The sequence below is a fragment of the Symphalangus syndactylus genome, chromosome 5 (genome assembly GCF_028878055.3).
Source record: "Symphalangus syndactylus isolate Jambi chromosome 5, NHGRI_mSymSyn1-v2.1_pri, whole genome shotgun sequence".
Classification (NCBI taxonomy): domain Eukaryota; kingdom Metazoa; phylum Chordata; class Mammalia; order Primates; family Hylobatidae; genus Symphalangus; species Symphalangus syndactylus.
Window position 1 is genome coordinate 26,487,321 of NC_072427.2, and position 24,524 is coordinate 26,511,844.

Sequence of the window (24,524 nt, forward strand, 5' to 3'; positions counted from 1 at the left end):
TATTATTAAAATATTCTCTTGTAGAGTATATTTATCATGCTGCTTAAAAAAATTGTGGTCCACATGTGTCACACCAAATGTCAGATTCCAGCCCATGCTGAGGTCCAAGGAGAGTGGGTGGATGGTTGGTGGACAGCAGGAAGAACACTCGGGGGCTATAGGCAGGTGAAATATGGTTTTATTCAGCAGCTCTCTCACGCTGTCTGCCTTTATCTCCGCTACCCGCTCCGGCTCTGCGGCTCCTGCAGCTCCCACACTTACAGCTGCATTCCCTGGCCTGCCAGGCCGCCTCTCCCTTACAGGGTCAACAGCTTCACACTGTCTCTCTGGGCATAAGCTGTATGTGCAACGTCAGCAGGGCAGTTATACCTTTTACAAACAATAGTGGCTCTGAGCCAAGTATGAGCTTACACAAACAGGCTATGTAACAAGTGGAGTTATGCGCCTGTGCACTAAACTTGCTGAGTCACTCTGGCCAAGAAGCCTGCCTCTGCGTATTCCTGACCAAAGCATATCCATTTACCTTATAACATGTTCCAGTGATTCTGCTATAAAGATATTTTGTATCCATTTGTTGTAACCCCTGCAGTCTAGCTGTTTGGGGCTATGAGTCATGCTCCCATGAGGACTGGTGATGTGTATTGAGAAGGGCTAAAGGCCCGGCCCTGGTTGGCATCTCTTTAGAGGGTTTAAGGAAAGGGAAGGAAGGGAAGCCCTGGACAGAGAAAATCACAGTGGAAAATCCCCATTTACTAATACGTGACAACTTCATTCAAAGTTCACTTTAAACTCTCAGAAACAACTGCTTTGGAATAAAATGGTGGCCTTAGTTTTTAATCCACCACCCCTGGGTATTAAAAAGAGGAGGACAAGGATGACTGGATTCCCATCCGGACAGGGTCTTTGATCTACCTGCTATTGCCCAACACGGCCACCAGCAATCTGAGCTGTGCCACTGAATTCACGGCAAAGGAGGCAGCTGTGCATGCCTTAAGGCAACACATGGGAGAGGCAGGCAGAGAATGGAAATGTTTTTCCTCCAACTTTGCTTCTCAGTGCTCTCCAGGGCCCTCTGCCCCCAGGCTACAGTGTCCTCCCACCCCTCTCCACAGACCCCTCTTCCAGTTACTCACAGCTGTGTGTGTGACAGAGTTCCTCAGATGCAGGCTTCTCTCTTGCTTCTGTGGTTTCTTCAGGCTTGATTTGGAGGATGGTCACCTTTCCAGGTCACTACCTGAAGATGACATGGGGTCTTTGTAACTTATCCTCGCCCCCAACCCCATCCAACACATACACTTACTCCAGTGTTCTGCAGCTTCCAGATGTCTGTCCACCAGGTGCAATACAAACCCAGCACATTTTGGGGGGCTGGCTGTGAGCATGGCTAAACCAAAAGTCGTGTCCCAGGTACAGCCCACCCAGGCTTTAGACCTGCTTAAGGTCCAGTTGCTTTGCATGGAAATCAGGGGAATAGATAAATTTTAGTTAATATTTTAATTGCCTGAAAGATTATAAATTAAAAGGAGAATGGGGTTTTTATTTTTATTTTTTTACAATTAAAAATGCAACGCAAATATATTTTCTTTTCGAAGGCAAATGATATGAGAAGCCAGATTATCATCAAAAGACTGCTTGGTGATCCTAAGAGGAAAAGCCAAGACTTTTTCTTCCTCCTATATCACACAACCCACTGGCTCCCTTGTGCTTCTTTCCTTTTGCAATGGATACAGTTACCAAGAAAGGTGACTTTTTTTTAAACCGATGTAGAATCAAATTCCAAGAGAAAGTAACATGCTTTGGCATTCACTAGAGAGCTTGAGCAGAAGCAGCTTGATTTTCTGTGAAGAGCAGAACAGTCTCCAACAGTTATATGTCATTTAGGAGTTCATAACGATATTATATTTACTTTTATAGCTCTTAGAATTCTTACACAAGTCCCCAAACACACAGAAAAAGATATGGCCATTGGCTGAGTGCTGCCACCCTAACTAACCCCAAGGAAGCAACTATTTTCTATTTCATTTTAGAAGGCTTGTGATCAGATAAAATGAACCATCCCTCAAATGACTATAGCACATAACACTGAAACTCCAGGGAGAAGCAAATGAAAGCTGTCGAATTGCCAGTTCCAACAAGAAATAGCAAGAATGTCTGACAATACTTTCTCATAGATAGATCTAGATGATCAGACTCTCCCAGATACCATCCCATCAAGTTTATTTGGTAGTGTTTTGTTGGGTGCGTGTGAGTAGAAAGAAGGAAATTAGTATTTGGTTCAGACCAGTATTGTGCTAGGCACATTCGCATACAGGATCAAACAGCAGGGCTGGAAGAAATACACTGAATACACAGGTCTCTGTGCTCCAAGGATCCACTTGTACATTTAAAAGAACATCCAGCCTTTTCCCAGAATTTCCCAACCCAGGGGTGATTATATGTGTATCTGCAGTTTTGTTCTAATCATCCCTGTTTTCTAGAGTTTTAGTTCACTTAGGCTACTGTGACAGAATACCATAGATTGGGTGACATATAAACAACAGAAATTTATTTTTCACAGTTCCGGAAACTGGGATGTCCAAGATTAAGGCACTGGCAGATTTAGTGTTTGGTGAGGTCCCACTTTCTGGTTCATAAATGGCTGTCTTCTCACTGCATCCTCACATGGCAGAAGGGGCTAGGAACCCACTACAGTTTGGATGTTTGTCCTTCTGCCAACCTCATATTAAAATTTGATACCAGTGTTGGAGATGGGGCCTAATGGAGGGTGTTTGGGTCATGGGGGCAGATCCTTCATGGGTGGCTTGATGCTGTCCTTGCTGGAATGAGTGAGCTCTTAGTCTGTTAGTTCCCACAAGAGCTGGTTGCTAAACAAGGCCTGGCACCTCACCGCTCTCTCTTGCTACCTGTCTCACCCTGTGATCTCTGTACACTGGCTTCCCTTTGCCTTCTGCCATGAGTAGAAGCACCCTGAGGCCCTCACCAGATGCCCCCACCTGCAAAACAGTGAGCCAAATAAACCATTTTTTCTTTATAAGTTACTCAGACTTGGGTATTCCTTTATCGCAACACTAAGCAGAATAAAACAGGCCTTCCCTCAGGCCTCTTTTATAAGAGCACTAATCTCATTCAGGAGGGCTCCACCCTCAGGACTCTATCACCTCCCAAAGGTCCCACCTCCTAATACCATCACCTTGTGGGGAAGAATTCCAACATATTAACTGGGGAGAAACAGAATATTCAGTCTATAGCACCTAGAATCTGCAACAAGTGATTGTTCCTTCCTTCTTCCCGCCCTCCTCCCTATTTTAAGTTGAGGAGCGTTTAAGGGAGGAAATATTTACAAAGGTTGGGCAGGGTTAAGGTAAAGCCCCAAGACTAGCAATAGCAAAAAGTTGTTTCCATCCCAGACATAAAGAGGCCAAGGGATGAGTCTTTACAGAACCAGAGAGAACATGGAACAGGCGGTCTTGCTGTTAATTAAACTAGAAATCAATGCCGCTCCCCAGGGGCTGTGACAGCTCAGGAGCCCCTTTTGAAGTTATAGGAAAAAATGGTTTTAATAAAATAAACTGCACATTTCTGGACACCCCTCCAGGCTATTTGATTGTAAGCTTCCTCTTTGAACTATTTTTGCAATTTTGTGTTTTCTTCACATAGCATATCCCTTTCGATTACTGATTCTAGCCTGGTTCAGTGTCTTCGAGCTATTTTACAACTCTGTATAAACGTGTCTGTTCTTTGAATTATCTTTTGAATCATTATGGTATTTGTCTAGTTCCTTCATTGATTAGTACATAAAATAAAACCTCTAACATGCTATGATGGTTAATATTAGGTGTCAACTTGATTGGATTGAAGGATGCCTAGATAGCTAGTATTGTTTCTGGGTGTGTCTGTGAAGGTGTTGCTAGAGGAGATTAACATTTGAGTCAGTGGACTGGGAGAAGATGACCCACCTACCCTCAATGTGGGTGGGCACCATTCAATCGGCTGCCAGCAGTGCTAGAACAAAGCAAGTGGAAGAAGGTGAGATAAGATGGCTTGCTGAGTCTTCTGGCTTTCATCTTTCTCCCGTGCTGGATGTTTCCTGCCCTTGGACATCAGACTCCAGGTTCTTCGGCCTTTGGATTCTTGGACTTATACCAGGGGCTCTTGGGCCTCTGGCCACAGACTGAGGGCTGCACTGTTGGCCTCCCTACATTTGAGGTTTTTGGACTCGGACTAAGCCTTTACTGGCCTCCTTGCTCCTCAGCTTGCAGAGGACCTATTGTGGGACTTCACCTTGTGATCCTGTGAGTCAATTCTCCTTATAAACTCCCTTTCATATATACATATATCCTATTAGTTCTGTCCCTCTGGAGAACCCTAATACACGTGTTTATTTTACATAACACTTAATGATTTTATCCTTTTTTGGAAAATTATCTTTCAACAAAGAAAACGTCACCTCCCCCCTAAAGTTATCCTGTAGAGAATGCCCTGCAGTAAAGTTGTCTGGGCCTCGAGGATTAAAGCTTTCTTACCATACAAAGCCATTTTACTACCAGACGGTTGCATCACAAGCGTTCAGAATCAGCACCACAAACCAACTCTTGGTCTTTGGAGCCAAGACCAGCTTGCCAGTGCAGATCCATAATTATTTTATGGGGGATCTCATCCCAGAAGCTCTACTGTCGCTTAAAATCTATGGTATGGGGCAAACCAACACCATTAGACAATTTTTGAAAATCTCTCATAATAATCCAGAACCTCAGTTAGAGTCAGAGGTCCTGTGTCTTTTCCCTGGGAGATTCTGTTTCATATGTGAGGTAGTAGATGTGCCTCCAAATTCCACCTGTCAGTTCCATCCAGGCCTCAAATTTAAAGGGATTTTACTGAAAACAGGGTAAATCCTAATTCTGTTTACCAATGCATAAGCCCCAAGTCCCTGGCCACTAAAAATACTCCCTTCTGCCCATTTTACAGATGAGGAAATGAAGGTTCAGAGAGGTTCAGTACCTTACCCAAGATGGCACAAGTAGCACATAGCAGACCTGGATTCAAATCCAGAAAGGTCAGCCCCAACCCAGTCCTCTTTCTACTAAAATGCCAATGCTGACACCCTTTTCCACCAAGCTGCCCAGATGTCAAGGAAAGAGTCTCTCCAGAAAATCCAGATGCAAATAGCATCTCCTATTTCTTTTGCTTAAATATCCTCTAAAAGAACTTGAGAAACTCTAAAGCCTCATACATTTTTAAAGCTGACATCTAAAATATTTCATCATGAATTTAAATAGTTACAAAGGGGGTAATTTCTACCATATATTAAACATTACTTTTTAAAAAAATTACATCATTATTTTAAGTATATCCAGTGGATTCTAATTACTAAGATGATTTAATACCCATCATCACCCGTAAATAAATGCTCAGAAATTTTCTGTCTTTCCCCTTCCTTCTTAGAGTCATACTTCCATTTCATCTTTCTTATGGAACTGCATTACTCTGTTTGAAATTATATAGAGTACCCTATTGTATTTCTCTATAACAAAAAATCTTCAATTTCAAAATGTTTCATATGATGTTTAACTGTAAAGCTGTAAGTGTTAAAAATATTTCTTCTGGGGACAGGCGCAGTGGCTCACGCCTGTTATCCCAGCACTTTGGGAGGCCGAGGCGGGCGGATCACAAGGTCAGGAGATCGAGACCATCCTGGCTAACATGGTGAAACCCCGTCTCTACTAAAAATACAAAAAATTAGCCAGGCGTGGTGGCGGGCGCCTGTAGTCCCAGCTACTTGGGAGGCTGAGGCAGGAGAATGGCATGAACCTGGGAAGGGGAGGTTGCTGTGAGCCAAGACCGCAACACTGCACTCCAGCCTGGGTGACAGAGTGAGACTCTGTCTCAAAAAAAAAAAAAAAAAAATTTCTTCTGGATTGGGTAGTTATTTCAACTGTTATTAGTAGCTAATTGATCAAAACATAAACACTGCATAAGCAGTACATTTTATTGCCAACATTATTTCCTAAATCAGCCAGTGGGGCAGGGTTTTTGTCCCCTCAATAAATTTACATATTTATGGATAAATGATTACAAGGTTATATAAATAAAACAGGTATCACCAGCAATCCTATTTTTTTTTTTAAGTTTGAAAGAACCTAGTTTCCATAAAAAAGTGGAAGATAACGTGAGTTTTAGTAAAGCTCTGTCCTTCAATTCTTTAAACTCCTTTCTCAGTGCTTGATAGACATTACATTCAGGCTGTTGGTTCCCTCGGAGGGTGAAGGAGAAGGGCAGGTAGAGAGAATTCCAGAAGCAATGGGTAATGTTGCAGTGCTTAATCTAGGTAGCGGGAGCATAGGATTTTTGTATTGTTTTTCACTTTAGACATATTTCACCTCAGACATATTTCATAAGCAACCTTTTATATATACCCAGTACTTAATTCTAAAATATGAGAAAAGAAATATCAAAAACATATGAAAGATAAGCAATATTTATCCTTCAATCAAGCTAAATAAGTGAGGCTTATGGGGTATCTTTTTAAAGAGATGATTTCGCTTCCTTTCCTACAATGCATTAATGCCTACAATGCATTAACGCCTGTCAGCAGTTGCAGGATTTCCGATTTGACAGGTTTCCTTCAGCAGAGACATCATATCTTCCCTCCAGACCTACGGCACAGACACCTGATTGGTACGGCACAGACACCTGATTGGTATGCATTCATTTCTTACTAATGGGCAAGGAGGACTAAGGGCAAGTGAGACAGTACCATCTTGAAGAGTGGTTGGGAGGGACTTCACTGATAATGTGCCTTTTGGTCAGGAGGAAATGATGGAGCAGGGCATGCAGATATCAGGGAGAAGGTATTATCAGAGGAAACAGCATTTGCAAAGTTCCGTTGTACAACATGGTGTGGCCATGCGAGGAGACTTCCTATTTTGTTTTCATTCACCTGGGAGGAGTCATTTCTTGCCCACTCTAAACATCTCTGCATAGCACCCCATGCACCTCTCTAGGTACTCTATCTCACATTCTAATTATTTATGCACACACCCATGCTCTGCAGTAAGCTCTGGAGTCCTTTAGGGCAAAGAAACAAAGGCACAAGTCTCCAGGATGCTCACACTTAGTTTTTATTAGCCACAGTTTCCCACAGTTTTCTACCTCCTAGGAAATACACAGCTCACCAAGGGCACCCAGTCCCCATTCTGTCCCGCTTGCATGGCTGACACTGTTGCTCACCAAGGGGGAGCAGATCTGCAAAGTCGCCCAGGGCCTGGTTTCCTCAGGTACAGAGAACCCCAGGGAAGGAAGAGCCAGAACTTAGAGCCCCTTTCTTCTCCATATGGGATAGGACACCCAAGACAAATGACTTGTGCGTCATGAAACAGAGGCAGGGCCCTAAGCTGCCCAAGAGGCCTGGGCACTTGGAGTTCCTGCTACCAGCCAGGCCACTGAACTGTTGCCTGCCCACCCTCCCACAGTGGCTAATCCCTGGCCTAGTTGTAAATGTCTTTTCAGCGCTGCATACATATTGCAGTCGGATGCCTTCTGATCACTGGTCTCTGAGACCTTCAGCTGCTGAGGTGCAAGAATCAAGCATGGGCATGAAAGCCAAGGGGCTACCACAGCAGCATCGTTCTGCCTCCACCCTGGGCTACGAGCCCCAGCCCAGCAGGCTGTGACCTAGAGGAGCTGCTCCAGCCTGGGGCATGAGGGGCCCTAGAGCAGGATGCTGGGGCTAGGAGTGGACTGCCCTGCTGATGGGTCGTTTTTCTGTGAAGAAGCTTTTCAACAGTAGCACCTGACTGAAGCTGACCACGAACAGGGCAATCGTCTCGCCGATAGACCAGTAAGAGACTCGGCTATTAAGGTCTTCCGCTCGGGCCCGGTCCTGGGCCTCCCGCAGCCGGTAATGCGTCTGGGAGTCAATCACCGTTTTCAGAGCCTCATGGATGGTCACGCAGGCGGACTCCATCTGGGCAGGAAGAGAAAAGCAGTCACACTGCTAACCCATAGACAAATGTGGGATCCAGCAAACAGCAAATGCTGTTGTCAACATCCTAGGTGACATCCACTGAATGCTAACTACGTGTCTGTGCTAAGGGTTTTATGTGGTTTTATTTAATTCTCACAACAAGCCTAATTGAGGCTCAGAGAGGTTAAGTAACTTGCCCAGAGTCACACAGTTAGTATGTGGCTGAGTTAGAGTCTGAGTCCCGAGCCTATGCTTTCAAGCACTGCCCTATACTCTCTTATCCAATCCTTACAATACCCCTGAGAGGCACGGATCATTACCCTCGCTGTTAACAAGGGCTTATCCCACACACAGATGAGGAAACTGAGGCTCCAAGAGGCTACATGAATTGCCCAAAGTCATACAACTAATAAATAGCAAAGTGTGAACTAGACCACAGTTGTGTTTGGACTCTGAATCCACTGCTCGTGCTCATTCTATTATGTAATTGCTGCCTATAGTTTTACGTATAAACACAAACACATGAAGACACATGCCTCATGTATGTAAGCACATGCACACATATGCAAAGACACATATATATAAACAGGCACTACATAGACACATACGCTCATGTGTAACACATACTACATCATAACTTTCTTTACCTGCAAAAATATTCAGTGTGGTAGGCAGAAGTCTGAAAATGTCCTTCCCACCACCTCCAAGGTCCCCTGCCCTAATTCCAGAAAGCTGTGAGTATGATGAGCTGTCACCTCTGTGACTGCATCATGTTAATATGACACAGCTGACCTGAAGATGGGGAGGTTATCCAGGCCTGATCTAATCACAGGAGCCCTTAGACGTCAGGAGCTTTCTCCAGCTAGATGAAGAAGTAGTCAAGACAGTTTCGAAGCATGAGAAAAATTCAATGTGCCACGCTGGCTTTGAAGGTGGAGGTGACCACCTGCCAGGACCAGAAAAAGGCCTCCAGGGGCTGAGGGTACAACAGTCAGCAAGGAAATGGGGACCTCAGTCCTACAACCACAAAGAACTGAACCCCACCAACAACCTGAATGAGCATGAAAGCAGATCCTTCCCCAGAGCTTCCAGGTAGGAGCCCAACCTGCCACCACCTCGACATCAGGCTTGAGAGACCCCAAAGAATCTGGCGAACCTGCCCAGGCTCACAGTGTACAGAGCTGTGCAGTAATAAGTGAGTATTGCATGAAGACACTACGTTTGTAGTAATTAGTTACTCAGCAATAGACAACACATTATGCCTGTGGGAAAACGTTGAGTTCTTATTCAGAGGCAGCCTGAAACCACCATGTTTCCAAGACCTAGAAAATTCTATCCTATCAGTGAGTTCTCAGGCGAGAGGAATTCACAAAGCATGCACCAGACACTCACTTCAGTTCCCAAACTCCAAAGGCAGGCTATTTGTAAAGTACAGTACGATAAACTAGAAAAGACTAAGTCACTCTGTGACCTCCCTCCCTGTGGGCAGCAAGCCACCCAGGTGCCAAGGCAAGAGACCGAGGGCACGAGCTGTTCCAGTATAATAAAATATATAAAATAAGAAAAGTGATATTAGATATAGATCATAGATAGGATTATATATGAATATCATTAATCATTAGTTTGTAGCAATTACTCTTTATTCCAATATTATAATAATCCTCGCTCTACAATCATAACCTAGGAAAAACCAGGCCATACAGAGATAGGAGCTGAGGGGACATAGTGAGAAGTGACCAGAAGACAAGAGTGCGAGCCTTCTGTTATGCCTGGACAGGGCCACCAGAGGGCTCCTTGGTCTAGTGGTAAGGCCAGTGTCTGGGAAGACGCCCGTTGCCAAGTGGACCGTGGTCTAGCGGTAGCGTCAGTGTCAAGGAAAAACACCCGCTCTTAGCAGACTGGGAAAAGGTGGGGGGGGGGGGCCTCCCTTTTCCCAGTGGAATTTAGAGAAGACTCTACTCCTCCACCTCTTGTGGAGGGCCTGACACCAGTCAGGCCCACCCGCAGTTATCCGGAGGCCTAACCGTCTCCCTGTGATGCTGTGCTTCAGTGGTCACGCTCCTAGTCTGCCTTCATGTTCCACCCTGTATACCTGGCCTTTTAGATAGCAGTAGCAAATTAGTGAAAGTACTAAAAGTCTCTGATATGCAGAAATAATGGCGTAAGCTGTCTCTCTCTCTTCTCTCTCTCTCTCTGCCTCGGCTGCCAGGCAGGGAAGAGCCCCCTGTCCAGTGGACACATGACCCACATGACCTTACCTATCATTGGAGATGGCTCACACTCCTTAGCCTGCCCCTTTGTCTTGTATCCAATAAAAGTGCAGCCTGGCATTCGGGGCCACTACCAGTCTCCGCGTCTTGGTGGTAGTGGTCCCCTGGGTCCAGCTGTCTTTTTTTATCTGTCTTGTGTCTTTATTTCTACAATCTCTCATCTCCGCACATAGTGAGAAAACCCATCGACCCTGTGGGGCTGGACCCTACACCTCCCCAAAACCCTTGTTTCTCTCTCACATCAAACCACTTCCAGAAGACAAACAGGAAACCACTGCCAAACAATGGTGTTACCTTTACTTGCCTCATTGGGTATCCTTAACTCTGGGCCATTCTAGGAGCTGAACTAGACTATGTAAGGAAGAAGAAAAGCTTCCCTTCTGCCTCTGCATTACAGGGCAGCAGCTTCCATCTTTCTGGCAACAGGTCTACCTCCCAAGGCTATGGGACTCTCCTGCACACAGTGGCTGGCCCTCTCATCCAGGTCCATGTGTAAGAAGTAGTGAAATGTCACATGTAGAAAGGTGGCATGATCACTGTGAATCAGATGGAACTGACAGAGTTAGACTGCGTACACCAGCTCAAGGAGTAATAGCAAGTGAAGAACAAGCCGATTTGTCCCCCAGTGAGTACCACTGTCCTGTTTTCTCAGTGACATCCTCTATGCCCTGTTATTTTGGGCTACATATCATCTTTCACAACTGGAGTGTAGTGTCGGCATTGGACTTCTTCACTTCCCCGCATTTGGTAGGTGGGCTATACCTGCAGACATTTGATATTGAAAAAGGAACAAATGATCCTAAGAAGGGTTCCAGACATCAGGACGTTGACTCCAAAGGGAACTTCCAAAGCTAACTGGCTCCAAAGGCCAACCACCAGAAGAGAAAGCTCGGATGTAGGCCTCTGCACTGGGGACAATGGTCGCATTTGTGGTTGCTCCTCCTAGCTCTCTGGGGAATGCTTCCAAAGCTCACTAAAGCATGTCAACTGTCACAGATGGAATAGGACACTAAACTGGGAAGGAAGTAGGAAAGAGGTCAATGTGGAGTCGGGCTTAACCTATGCGAACCCGTGTCAAAGCTAACTCAAGATATGGCATTTCTAGAAGCCTCCCTAATGCTCCCTGCCAGACACTACCTATACAGGCAGACTTGGTAATACAAATCCATTCTGTATTTACATCACCCTGGTGATCCCTGAAAAATCACAAAGGACTGAAGGTGGAGCTGGGGGACTCAGGATAGACATTTGTAGGATGAGGTTACATGGATTTCAAATCATCGCTGAGTTTTAATAGCTCACACTTCCACTAATTCCTTCATTCAAACATTTACTCAATGCTTACTTTTCTTCCAGGCACTGTGCTAGGCCCAGGGAATTAAGAATCAGAGCCAGACACAGTCCTGGGTCTCAGAAAGTTCATAATTTAAAGAAAAAATTACTCAACTATAATGCAATATAAACAGCCAACAACAGAAGGGTATGCAGAGCCGTGGGAACACCCAGGAGAAAGATGCTGAGCCTGCCAGAGAAGATGGAGTACTTGACATGGGACATGACAAGCTGAGCCCTGATGGATGGGCAGGACATCACCAGGCTGAGGATGAGAACACATCCCAAGCAGCAGAAGCACAGGCAAAGAACTGTACAGGGCCTGGTCTGGGATCAGGGACTGACATGGTGATGGGGATGCATGGAGAAGCAGCTGTGGGGAGGTGGAAGCTCATAGTAAAGGGCCTTGAGGCCCAAGACTTTATTGTGTGGCTCTGTGAGCAGAAGACTGGCAAGATCGGAATCCCACTTTATGAGAATCTGCCTCTAGCAGCTATGATGCAGAAAGGGATGTATGTGAACCAGTCTAGAGGCAGGGAAACCACTTAGGTGGCTGCAATTCTACTGGGAAGATGCGGGCCTCAATTAAGAAGGTTGCCACGTCAGGGAAGAGTGGACTAGGGGGAAATTGATGGCACTGAAATCACAGGACTTCGCAACAAAGTGGATCATTCTTAAAATCAGTGGGAAGGATGAAGACACATACATAAGTGTGGGCCAGGCGCGGTGGCTCACGCCTGTAATCCCAGCACTTTGGGAGGCCGAGACGGGCGGATCACAAGGTCAGGAGATCGAGACCATCCTGGCTAACACGTGAAACCCCGTCTCTACTAAAAATACAAAAAATTAGCCGGGCGCAGTGGCAGGCGCCTGTAGTCCCAGCTACTCAGGAGGCTGAGGCAGGAGAATGGCGTGAACCCGGGAGGCGGAGCTTGCAGTGAGCCGAGATCGCGCCACTGCACTCCAGCCTGGGTGACAGAGTGAGACTCCATCTCAAAAAAAAAAAAAAAAAAAAGACACATACATAAGTGTATACATGTATGTATCATGGTCATAGGTAGTATATGTGTATATGTATGTGTCTGGCACGCACACATATGTATTCATATGTACACATATGCATAGATGTTTGTATGTATAAATCCTCAGAGAACACTACGGAAGGGCTCATTTTATTTTCTAGGCTAGAATTCCATTCTCCAAGTTTATGTGTCACAAACTCATTCAGAAACAAAGTGTACACTGGACTCACTTGACTGGGGGCTCTTTGGACCGTAGGCCCTGGCCTGGGAATTCAGCAATACTGGTCAGCATCTCCAGCCTTCTACCAGGACCCAGAATCACTGGAGAGGAAGGAGGAAGGGAAGAAGAAGAGGGAGGACACAGAAATCACAAGTGTAGACACCAAGACAGAGGATGAGTCAGATATTTATGTGAAGCATCACTTCAAAGGCCTAGATCCAGTGACACAGGCCAGAAACCGGCACTGAGACTGCATGAAGAGGCCTCAGTGGCCTTTAAAGGAACAATCTCAGATCAGATCAGTGATAGCAAAGGGACCAGTTCCAAGAGGGTAATGGAGCAACAGGTGATACTCTACAGCTTGCTTGGCAACTAACACCTGCAGACGCCTTCAGGACCTTGCGCAGATGCTGCAAGAGACCCCAGGGCAATACATCCCCGAGAATCATCCCCAAGAATCACAGCTACCTGGATGCTCACCCTCACCACAAAAACATGCTACTTCCCCATCCACTGAGATCTTCCGTTAGCGCTCGTCTAAAACAAACCTCTTCAGCCTGTTACCACAAAATTTCAGTTAGGCAATCCCTCAGCCAGCTTCCCACCCAGCAGAAAACCAAAGGAACCCCTCTGTTTTCAGGGTCCTGTTTTCCCAGGCCACGAGTCCCCAGGTCTCCTCGTGTGTGACCTTCCGCCCTGCTAAGACCACCAGTCCTGGCTGGCTTCCAGCGTCCTGGAGCCTCACAGGGATTATAGTTGCCACTTCATAGTGACAGTTGGTCTCTAGGACACCCTGACCCATCCCACCTCTGGCACCATCCCTTTCCTCCATCTCCACGCTGACATCCCATCCTGTCCCAGCCACCTGCGGATGCCGAGGTCTTCAGTCTGTAACCACTGACAAATTCCTGCAGCCCTCACCTCATCAGGCCTCCCCTGACCCAAGTATCTGCTTCTTTAAATTCTTCAAGAACTCAAAGACAGGGAAGTAGAAGCTGGCCTCAGAGCACTTAAGAAAACATTTATTCCTTCCTAGACCACCAGGGAGGTAGCTCTTGGCCTTTGACCTCTGTCAGAAACCTTCAGCTCTGACCAGGATCTGCCCAGATTCTCAGGAAGCCTGGAAGCCCGTCGAGCTTGGCTTTCCTGAAGTCGCATTCTCCCGGCCCAGGTCCTCTCCTACGAGCCTGGTTTTCCTGAACTCAGGCCTGAAGCAAGTCCTTTGGGCCTGAATCCCTGTCCTGGGCCCTGGTCACTATGGAACCTGTTCTTTCACCTAATACTTACTTTCATGCCAGAAACCATGGCCTCTGGCCCACCACTGTGCTGCAAGAAGTCTGGGGAGAGGCGAGACAGCAGCTGCTGGGTAAAAGGGGACCCATGCCAAGCAAGATAAAAAACACTGGCAAGAAGAATGAAAGTTCCACTCCATAAATCTCACCTGTTCTCTTCACCTAGGAGGCCAAGCTTCTACATTTTCAAGTGAAGCCTTCCTGACTCCTGGAAGAATACATCAGCGCCTCCTCAAGACCCCTGGTGCTTCAATTACAGCTCTGACCACTGTGCCCCATGGCCAACTGGCTTGCAGGGCTGTGCTCCTTGCAGGGTGCCCAGCACCAGGCACAGAGCCATCCACTGCTGGCACAGTGTGTAGACTGAGTGAATGCTGGCATAAAAGCAAGTACTCTCAAAAGCAGACACAGATGGTTCAAGGTGGCGGGGTCAGAGAAGTGGAAGGAAACGGCTCTTTTGAGGCTAAGCAGGAGCAAAGAAGAGGTTCTAAGATATAAGAAAAGGGAAGCATAAATCACCCTTTCCTGAAACAAAATCAAACTACTGCTCAGGCTCCAGGAAAGAACGTCTCTATTGACCTAATTCTTTAAGGCTTTTCCTACCAATTTGTTTTCTACTGGTTAAGGGGGAAGTTCTTCAGCTCAGCTTTTGGAGACTTACAGAATCTTCCCAATGGAGGCTGTCCCAACAGTGGCCAACAGAACTCTCAAGAGTATTGGTTACAGAAGATCTTACACACAATACACACCCTTGGCTGGATCTTCTAACAGCAGTCACGTTGCCGAGCTCAAAGATCAAACCCAGTTTTGGACAATGGAACTTTCTATGCATGGCCACTAGCCACCTGTGACTATTGAGTACCTGGAGTATTGCTATGGTGCAGAGGAGGAGGTGAATTTTTAACTTAATTTCAATTAATTTAAACACCCAAATTTAGACACTGGCTACTGTACTGAACAGTGCAGCTCTAGCCTCCAACTGCTTAGGGAAGGTGGAAGACTGCGCAAATGAATCCACAGGCATTCGTGAGTGTGCCCAGAGCCACAGAGGAAGGGAGCCACCTTGGAGGGCGGCCCAGAAGATCATCTGGCCTCCTTGAAAGTTCAAGACGCTGTAGCTTTGGTTCTGGCACACGTGCTGCTATCGATGGTTATTCCTGTCTTACAGGTTTCCCTGGGCCCTGACAGTCATTTGACAAGTGTTTGGTGAGCTCATTCCTGTGCCCCACCTTATGCGCTAAAGCACTGAGGATACAAAAGTAAATCATTCAGGGTACTAGCCCTCAGGAAGCCCCCAGCCTGCATATGAAAGGGAAGGAGGAGCTTAAATAGCAGAAGGGAAGACAGATGAAGGAGGATGGGATCAGAGAATGATGAACCTTGACAGCCATGGGTGACAGACATGACTATCCCCCCAAAATGTCAGTTTCTCCTCCATAGTGTGGAGCTGTTGCTAAGGCTCTACTTGCCAGCCTTCCTTTCATCCAGGTTTGCCACACGACTAAGTTCTCACCCATGGGACATGAGCAGGTGATATGTATTCCCACTGGGCCTGGGCTTTTAAGAAATAGATGGGCTTTTCTCATTCCCTCCTCCTTTGGCAGCTACAGGCAGAAGACCCTGAAGCCCTAAGGGAAGACAGAAAGATGACAAGAAAGAATGAGCCTGGATACCTGAGTCACACCATGGAGGAAAGCTCCCCACCAATCTTTTCTAGATTATGCGTGAGAATAAATTTCTAGTATGTTAAGCCATTGATATTTGGTGTTTATTTGGTTACAGCACCTTGTGTTACCTTAACTAATACACCACACAAAGTAGGACTTTGGTCTTCATGATATAGGCACATCATATAAGCAGAGACATGACACAGGCACTTCGAAAGTGGTACTGTGCAAAAGACGGAGTGGGAATGAAAGAGTAGAGACAGGAATATCAGAGGAAAGTACTGCAAAGATCTGCTTAGAGAGCGGAAAGGAAGATCGAAAGAAGAGCATGGCATCCTTTAGGACTAGGTGTGAAGAAAGACGCAAAACCAACCCTGAGACTTCCAGACTGGGAGCTGGATGGATGATGACTCCGACCACCAGCCTAGACAGAGGCCAATGAGGAGGAACGCGCTAGGGGGTTCAGCAGCCCCGAACTGCTAATGTTCACTCACCTGGGTGAGAGCTGTGACCCTGTTCCCCATGTCAGGGAGAATGGGAGGCTCATCACCCACTTGAAAGTCAAAGTAGACCGTCTTGTGAGAGAAGGTGGAAAACTCATTACTGAAGCAAAACTGATAAACGCCCTTGACTTCAGCCCGGTACGTGAAGCTGTCGTACTGCTTCTTGGTTTCTCTGTAGATGGTGTTCCCCTGGGGGTCCTCCACATAGCAGTCAACATCGTAGTGGCCTCCAGTGATGACCTGACAACCATAAAAAATTCGCTGTTATCAAAGGAGCAACCACCACTTACCAAATGCCAACCAGACACTGTGATCAGACTCTACAAACATTTCTGTCATTTCATCTTCAAAACCTTCTAAGGCAGGTGCTACATCACTTCTCATTTTACTGAGGCTGAGCAAGGTTAAATAAATTGGCTGTGGTCACACTGCTTGAAAGTGAAAGGGCTAAGATTTGAATCTATGCCTGCCTGACTCCAAAGTTTGCTCTGCAGTGGTTCAATGAGCCTAATCCTTTCCATTTTACAGAAGAAGAAACTGAGGTTCCAAGGTTAAGTAAATTCCCTAAGGTTACACAAGAGTAAGTGGTGAGATGAGATCTGCCCTGACAGCTTTTGGTTCCAGTGCCCAAATATTTACCTATTGCACTATTCTGAAGCATGAATGAACATACCCCAGGATAACTGCTCTTCATGAGATGGTGCTGATAAAGCTTCCAGAAATCAAGAGCAAAATGAGGAGGGATGCCCAAGAAACTATTCCAGTGCAACTAGATGCCACCGATTCTTTATCTTTGTTCAATACTTAACACAAGACACTCAGCAAATCATTGCTTTAGGGCACTGCCACTCATTAGCCATGTGACCCTAGACAAGTTACTTTATTCTCTGAGGATATGTCTTTATCCATGAAGTGAGGAGTCAATAAGTTATCACACCTAAAGTGTTCAGCACAGTGTCCAACATAAATTTAGCAAGTGCCCAAAAAGTGCTAGCCAATTACTGGACAATCGTCAGACTGCAAACTAACCTCCTGGGGGTGCAGTGGAGATGTGGGATCTGATTTGGGGGCCACCCTAGAGCATGCATGCTGCACCTCCTGCTTCTCCCTTCCGATAACAGACAGGTGCCCCACTCCCCCCACCAGCAAGGGTCATTCTTGGCTTGCTGAATGGGTCAAGTAGCTATTAACAATATATTATTATTGATTGAATGCAAGGAGAAGAAAAATATTAATCGAAGTATTCATGGAATTTCTGAGTGTCAGCGGTGGAAGAGTCCTTGGGAATCATTTAGTTCAAACTCTCCTTGTAACATAAGAAAAATAAGACACACATAAGGCGAAATCTCACAGGTAGGCAATGGCTATAACCAAGATCCAGCAAAGGACACGGTCAATGGCCTCCATCTGCTTCCAAATTTAAATGGCCTCTTTGTCCGGACAAAAGTTACTAGTCCTGCTCAGCAAGCTTTGCATAAAGCAGTGAGCATCCTGTTGCTAAGTGTGTTTAAACCCAGGCTGGACACACTTTGACAAGGGATTTCCGCCCTGGCAGTGACCAGATGACATCTGAGGTCCCCGCAACCACAGAATTATCATTCTTTTTGTCATTGCACCTAGGTTGCCCATGTTAACCCAGTCACAATTTGCATGTTGTCTACAAAGACCTGAAAGTGGACAAATCAGTGACTGAGACTACCACATAGAAGTTGTCTCCAAGTGCAAGCTTCCTTCAGTGCCTCTAACCACGGAGGAACTGGTCAAATAGCTTGCCCCCATTCCTGCTGCCCGTGGCACCTCATTTCTGAAGTGCCTGTCAGCATGCATCCACAAGCAGATAGCTGTCTGAGTACGATGCCCACTTGGCCCCCAACCCGAGACCTGCTCACTAAATATCGGGGGCAGACTACTCACTCAAGACCTGCTGCTGTCACCTGTGGGCCACGGGATCTCTCAAAGGAGACAGGAATACAGGAACGGAGCTTTTTTAAGCCATATGGCAAGAGCCAAGTCTTGCAGCCACACGGGTCCTTGTAAACACCGCCAGGCCTCAATGGCTGCACTGATCCCTCCTTTCCAAAGTGGCCATTCTCACTTCTGCTGCCCTCACCTCACTCCAACTTTAAACGCTGGAGAGGGGAGGAATAAACTAAAACTATGAATCCACTTCCTCTCGCTGCTATTTTTCAGTACTCGAAGGCACAAGGCGGTCCAAGAGACTGGGGTTAGAGAGCCTGTGTCCAGCCGATCAGAACTGGCGTTCGTTAGTGTCTCGGGGGCCCGCGGATATCTCTCTGGCCAGCTCCCCAGGCTGCGGGATCCGCCCTGGCGTCCCCATCCCGGGCTCGCACCTGCGGCGCTGACTACCTCCTCGCTGGCCAGGCTCGTCTCGGGTGGGCCCTGATGACCCAAACCTTCCACCTCACGGGGAAGTCAACTGGTCTCCGGGGACTCCCACCCCATGCAGCCTCCCTGTAGCCTCTGTGGCTAATTCGAGCGCCTCCAGTCAGGGGCGAGCCAGTGTCCAGGTGAGACCTGGGAGTGGAGGGAGAAGGGAGCGCTGCCGGGCGCCCGGCCTCACCTGGTAATCCAGGGAGAACTTCACGCCCTGCTCCACCTCCTCGTGGAAGCACTGCTTGGCGTTGTCCGGCAGCTCGAAGGTGAGCTCGGCCCCGCGGGGCTGCTCGGCCCGGAGCAGGAGCAGCAGCAGAAGCAGCACGGAGGCGGAGCGCGGGACAGTGCTGCCCATGATGCTCTCGGTCCCGTCTCGAGGGCCGCGGCTCGCGCGCTGCGCCCCCCGCGGGCTGGGGCGACGGCTACCGGATCCTAGGAGGATCTAAGGTAATAGACGTGGCGCGAGCCGAGCTCTGCGCTTCCGGGAGGGCCGGCGGCACAGTGCGCAGCCGCGCGCTCAGAGTGGGCCCGGGCCCCTTCCGCCCGCTGCGCGTGCGCGCTGGCCGCGCTGGGCCGGGGACACGCCCCACTCCACGCCTCTCCCGGCTCGGAGGGTGGGTCTCTGCGGAGGGGAGGTGGGCCTCCACCTAGCGCGCCCCTAGCCAGAAGAGGGAGAAGCTCTCCCGGCTGTTCTGCGCGCTCCCGGACCCACAGGGCTGAGCATCCCCCAAGGTCGACCCAGGTCCACCCTCCAGCTGCTGCAGCACGAAGCACGTGGGGTTTTACTCCCTCTAGAAGGCTCTGCTTTTGACTGGCTCTGTAACTTCAGTCTCACACTTCCCTCGAGAACCAGTCTCCTTGTCTTGAAATGGGTTTGCCCAAATCTAACATCCACAGTAGTTAGGGAGCTAGGTGAAAGATAAGGGAAAGCTGGGAACCCGATTAACACTCCTTTCTTCATCCCCATACCCTTCCCAAGGTGAAAGAGTGTGCGAAGGGGGTGGGGGGTGGGGAGAGTAAGTAAAGACCCACCATTACACCTGCTCTGGGAAAAACACGAGCGTGCTCACACACAAACGATCTCATGAAAATCCAAGTAAAGTCTCGCAGCGACTTCAGGTATATTTTGGCCGTCAGGCTTGTTGAAAATTCTTTTTGCACAAAACTGTCATTTTTGCACTTTGACTTCTTAAAAGCTCTGAAAGCAGATAAATTGGTTTACTGTCTTACCCATGACCACTGACTTAAGATTCTTTTGTATAATCGTAACTATAGGTGTAGTTTTATATTCACTGTGATCCAATAAACAAAAAGAAAAGACACAGATTGTGATATTGATAATAAATAGCTTATTCAGGACAGCATTACTAGACGTGGTATATCTTGATTTCAGGAAAGAATGTTACTGCCCATATATATTTCCACTGGGCACATTCACCATGGATGAACATGCTAATGTGTGAAAGTAATCTGTAGGCTTGGAAATAACATGCATGCATAACATAGTTAATAATATTGACTGACTCAGTGACAGGCATGGAAGAGGTGTTTAGTAGTGTCCCTTAAGCTTCCTTCCCTAGCACTGTCCTATTTCACTTTTTTTTTTTAAGGAACTGATAAAAACATGGAAGTAATAATCATCTGATCTAGATGAACTAAGTGGAGAAACAAATGACAGATATAAGACCACAATTGACGGGGCGTGGTGGCTCACACCTGTAATCCCAGCACTTTGAGAGGCTGAGGCGGGCGGATCACGAGGTCAAGAAATCGAGATCATCCTGGCCAATATGGTGAAACCCCTTCTCTACTAAAAATATAAAAATTAGCTGGGCGTGGTGGTGTGCGCCTGTAGTCCCAGCTACTCGGGAGGCTGAGGTAGGGGTATTGCTTGAACCCGGGAGGTGGAGGTTGCAACCTGGTGACAGAGCAAGACTCTGTCTCAAACAAACAAACAAACAAACAAACAAAAAAGATTGCCTTGGCACAGGTGGAGTGCTCTGCTAAGACTAACAAAAAGAAATTTTGGGCTGGGCACCATAGCTCACGCCTGTATCCCAGCATTTGGGGAGGCTGAGGCGGGAGGATTGCTTGAAGCCAGGAGTTCGAGTCCAGCCTGGGCAACATAGTGAAACCTCGTTTCTACAAAAACAAACAAACAAAAATTAACCAAGCATGGTGGTGTGGGCCTGTAGTCCCAGCTACTTGGGATGCTAAGGTGGGAGGATTGCTTGACACCAGATGTCTGAGGCTACAGTGAACTGTGATTGCACTATTGCACTCCAGCATGGACGACAGAGGGAGACCCCATCTCTAAAAATCAAAATAAATTCCTCCGGATTGAATGTTAAGTCTTACATTTAAGTTCCAAGAAAACACCTGCATAAGTTCAGGGGAGGAGCTGACATTGACGTAGCTCAAGTCAGAGCATGCAGGCTGTTGGCTGGGACACCTCAGCTCTCCTCCAAGCATCCTCTTACATCTAATAGGCTAGATTACTTCCTTATATGGCAGGCTCAGGGCAGCATCCCAAGAGGAACTAGGAACTGAGACCTAAGCTTCAGACCTTTTCCAGTATGACTTTCTCCACATTCTGTTGACAAAAGCAAGTTCAAAGGCCAGCACAGATTCAAGGAGGTGGAAAAATGGAATCTACCTCTGGATTCGAGGAGTTGCAAAGTCACATTGCTAAGGAGAAGCATACTGGGATGGAAGGAATTATGGCTATTAAGCCATCTTCTATAGTATCCAGACTCACTCAGCTTGTCAATGGCTAAGCCAGGAAGTGAACCCAGATCTGCTTAATTCTGAAGACTACCAGCTTCCCACTAAACACACTGCCTCTACCCATACACTTGTCCTACATGTTCCATAGGGCAAACCTTGGACCAAAGCATGAATCTGACACTGAGGCACATTTCAGCTCACACAATAAATGACTTTCTGAAACTAGAGATTTCCAAAAATAGAATGGACAAGGATAGTACATTTTTCATACCCGAAAATATTCGAACAGATGCAGGTGAACAACCAACCACTTAGCAACAACAGAGATGATTCATGAGCCTGGGTGACAGATTATACTGGTGTATGACCTCTAAGGTTCCTTCCAACCTTGATATTGCATGATATATGGCAAATATTGTGTGATATATGGTACTAAAGGTAGGATAACTTGAAAGAAAAACCAAAAATGTTTTCTACCCACTTTAGTCCTGGGGTGACCTCTGTGAAGGCCTTTTAAAACAGTAAATAAAAGAAATACACACAAAAAAATAGTAAATAATAAATATTAAAACAGCAAATAAAAATGAGGATCTTAACAGATGCAGAAAAAGAAAGCATGTGACAAATTCAACATCCATTCGTGATAAAAACTCTTAGCAAAACAGAAATAATAGACAACTTCCTTAATGTCATAAAATGTAACAAATTTAGAGCAGACATGATGATTAATGATAAACATTAAAGTCTTTTCCTTCAAATTTGGGAATAACACACAAATGCCTGCTATCACAACTGCTATTTAACATTGTCCCAGAAATCCTAGCAGGAAAGGTTAGGCAACAAAAAGAAATAAAAGGACAAGAATTGGATATATAAACACCCGAACAGTGCTTATGTCTAAGGGGAAGGAGAATGCGGAAGTCCAGAAGTGGCACCCAAGAGAGACTCATGAATGTTCACATTCTGACTTTCATTAACTGAACATTTATGTTTTACTACTCTAAGTATGTACAGATGCTCCTCGGCTTACAATGGGGTTACGTCTGAATAAATCTATCATGAATTGAAAACATCGTAAGCTATGTGTGTTATGTTGAGATAGGCAGTATAAGGTGGACCCATCTGTGCCCTAAAGCAGAACTTTATCATTATTTCATGCAACAGGAGCACTCCCTAGCATGCTATTAGGATGTTGAAACAAAATCAAAGTTTATCCACGCCTCATGCAGGTAATTGATGGTGAAGGAAAAAATCACTGTGTGGATTGACTAAAGCAAATGCAAACTTTGCAAACTGCTTAACGTTGCCATGGAGCTATAACCAATACCATCTTTTCCCTGAACAAACCAATCAGAGACAGGTGACACACACTGCCTTCCTGAGACTCACAAACTTCCCCAGAACAACTGTTTTTGTGGCTGTCAAGCATTTAACTATCCTTCCTATGGGGAAATCCCAAACTAGGTGAGAAACCAGCCTCTGTCTCATCACAGAGCCAAAGAGGGGCAGATAGTCCCTCTCCCTCTGCTCCCGGGTCCCAAGGTATGTGGGCATGGGACCCAGGCTCTGCCAACTGGATGCCCTTGTATCTGAATCGTGGGGGGTGTCTAGAGAGGTAGAAGCAGAGAGTACAATGGTGGTTACCAGGGGCTGGGGGCGGGGGGCTTGGGGAAGTGGCCAATGATTACAAAATTTCAGTTAGATAAGAGGAATAAATTCAAGAGATCTATTGTACAACATGGCGTCTATGGTTAATAACGTAGTCTATACTTGAAAATCACTGAGGGTACCTTTTAAGTGTTCTTGCCACAAAAAAATGATATATGCAGTAATATATATGTTAATTACCTCATTGTAGCCTTTCTACAATGTATGTATATTTTAAAACATTATGTTGTATACTTCAAATATACATAATTTTTATGTGAATTAAACAAACAAATTTAAATTTGAAAAAGAAAAAGAACGCTTCAATCTTTAAGCTTTGGACAGGAAAATATTGTGACTAAATGACTACAGAATGATCTTTAAAAATTGAAAAGCTTTTTGCAATTCACACATTATGTTGGATTCATGGAAATGACTCATATTCTCCCTTGAGTGTGAGGTAAAGAAACATCAATATCTTAAATATAGGAAGAGAATAATCCATGTGCCCACTCACCATGCATGAGTTATATTTTTCTCATGCTAAAAATTCAAACTTCTTCTTACCCCATTGGGTCTTTGTTCCTATATAAATAAATATAATTTCTTCTGCTCTTAAAAAGAGAAAAAGAAAAAAGAAACATCATATAACTTATTATCTTAACTATAACATGGTGGAATGGAAAGAGAATGAAATTCAAGACCCAAAACGCTGGCATTAATGTTTTAACATTCTGTCCTTGTCTGGGAGTCCACATCTGAAACTTTAAAATAGAGGCTGAGGTTGGGGATTGGGTGAGTTGATACCAAAGGTTTTCTTCTTCCAATTATTAAGACTTTTAATAATTTCAAACAGTGAGCTTGGGCTTCTTTTCTTCAATTTAAAAGAAAAACACGGTGGCTCACGCTTGTAATCCCAGCACTTTGGGAGGCCGAGGCGGGCGGATCACGAGGTCAGGAGATCGAGACGACAGTGAAACCCCGTCTCTACTAAAAATACAAAAAATTAGCCGGGCGTGGTGGCGGGCGCCTGTAGTCCCAGCTACTCGGAGAGGCTGAGGCAGGAGAATGGCGTGAACCCGGGAGGCGGAGCTTGCAGTGAGCCGAGACTGCGCCACTGCACTCCAGCCTGGACGACAGAGGGAGACTCCGTCTCAAACAAAAAAAAAAAAAGAAAAACATAAAAAAAATAAGAAAAATTAAGGGAGGAAGGGAAGAAGGGAGGGAGAAAGAATGGAAGGGAGGAAGGGAAGGCAAGGAAAGGAAGAGTAGCCTCATACGGTCTATGTATTAGTGAGGATAAGATATTCTGCAGTAAAAATCAACCCCCAGATTAAAGAGAGAGCTGTTTTCCTTTCTCTTTCTTTATCTTTCTTTTCCCTATTAAACCTCCACTCCTAAACTCCTAAAAAAAAAAAAAAATCAACCCCAAAATATCAGGACTCAGCAAAAGTTTATTTCTTATCCATTCTATGTTTTTCACAGGT

At 46.0% G+C, this 24,524-nt stretch overlaps 1 protein-coding gene across 3 annotated transcripts in view; it reads right to left on the minus strand.

Annotated features, from left to right (window-relative positions):
• The window catches only part of TMED3 (transmembrane p24 trafficking protein 3), a 104,089-nt gene extending 84,861 nt beyond the window's left edge, over positions 1-19,228 (minus strand). Inside the window, exons 1-3 of one of the 3 annotated variants that reach the window (XM_055277521.2) lie at positions 18,851-19,171; positions 16,261-16,509; positions 13,875-13,876 (exon numbers count right to left, since the gene is read on the minus strand). In XM_055277521.2, the coding sequence (XP_055133496.2) occupies positions 13,875-13,876; positions 16,261-16,509; positions 18,851-19,018 (419 nt within the window). In that variant the 5' untranslated portion in view covers positions 19,019-19,171. Of the gene's footprint in view, positions 1-7,095; positions 7,964-12,615; positions 15,728-16,260; positions 16,510-18,850 lie in introns of those variants that run through there. The other 2 variants (XM_055277520.2, XM_055277523.2) reach the window with 2 other exon arrangements.
• Positions 19,229-24,524: the final 5,296 nt, after the last annotated feature.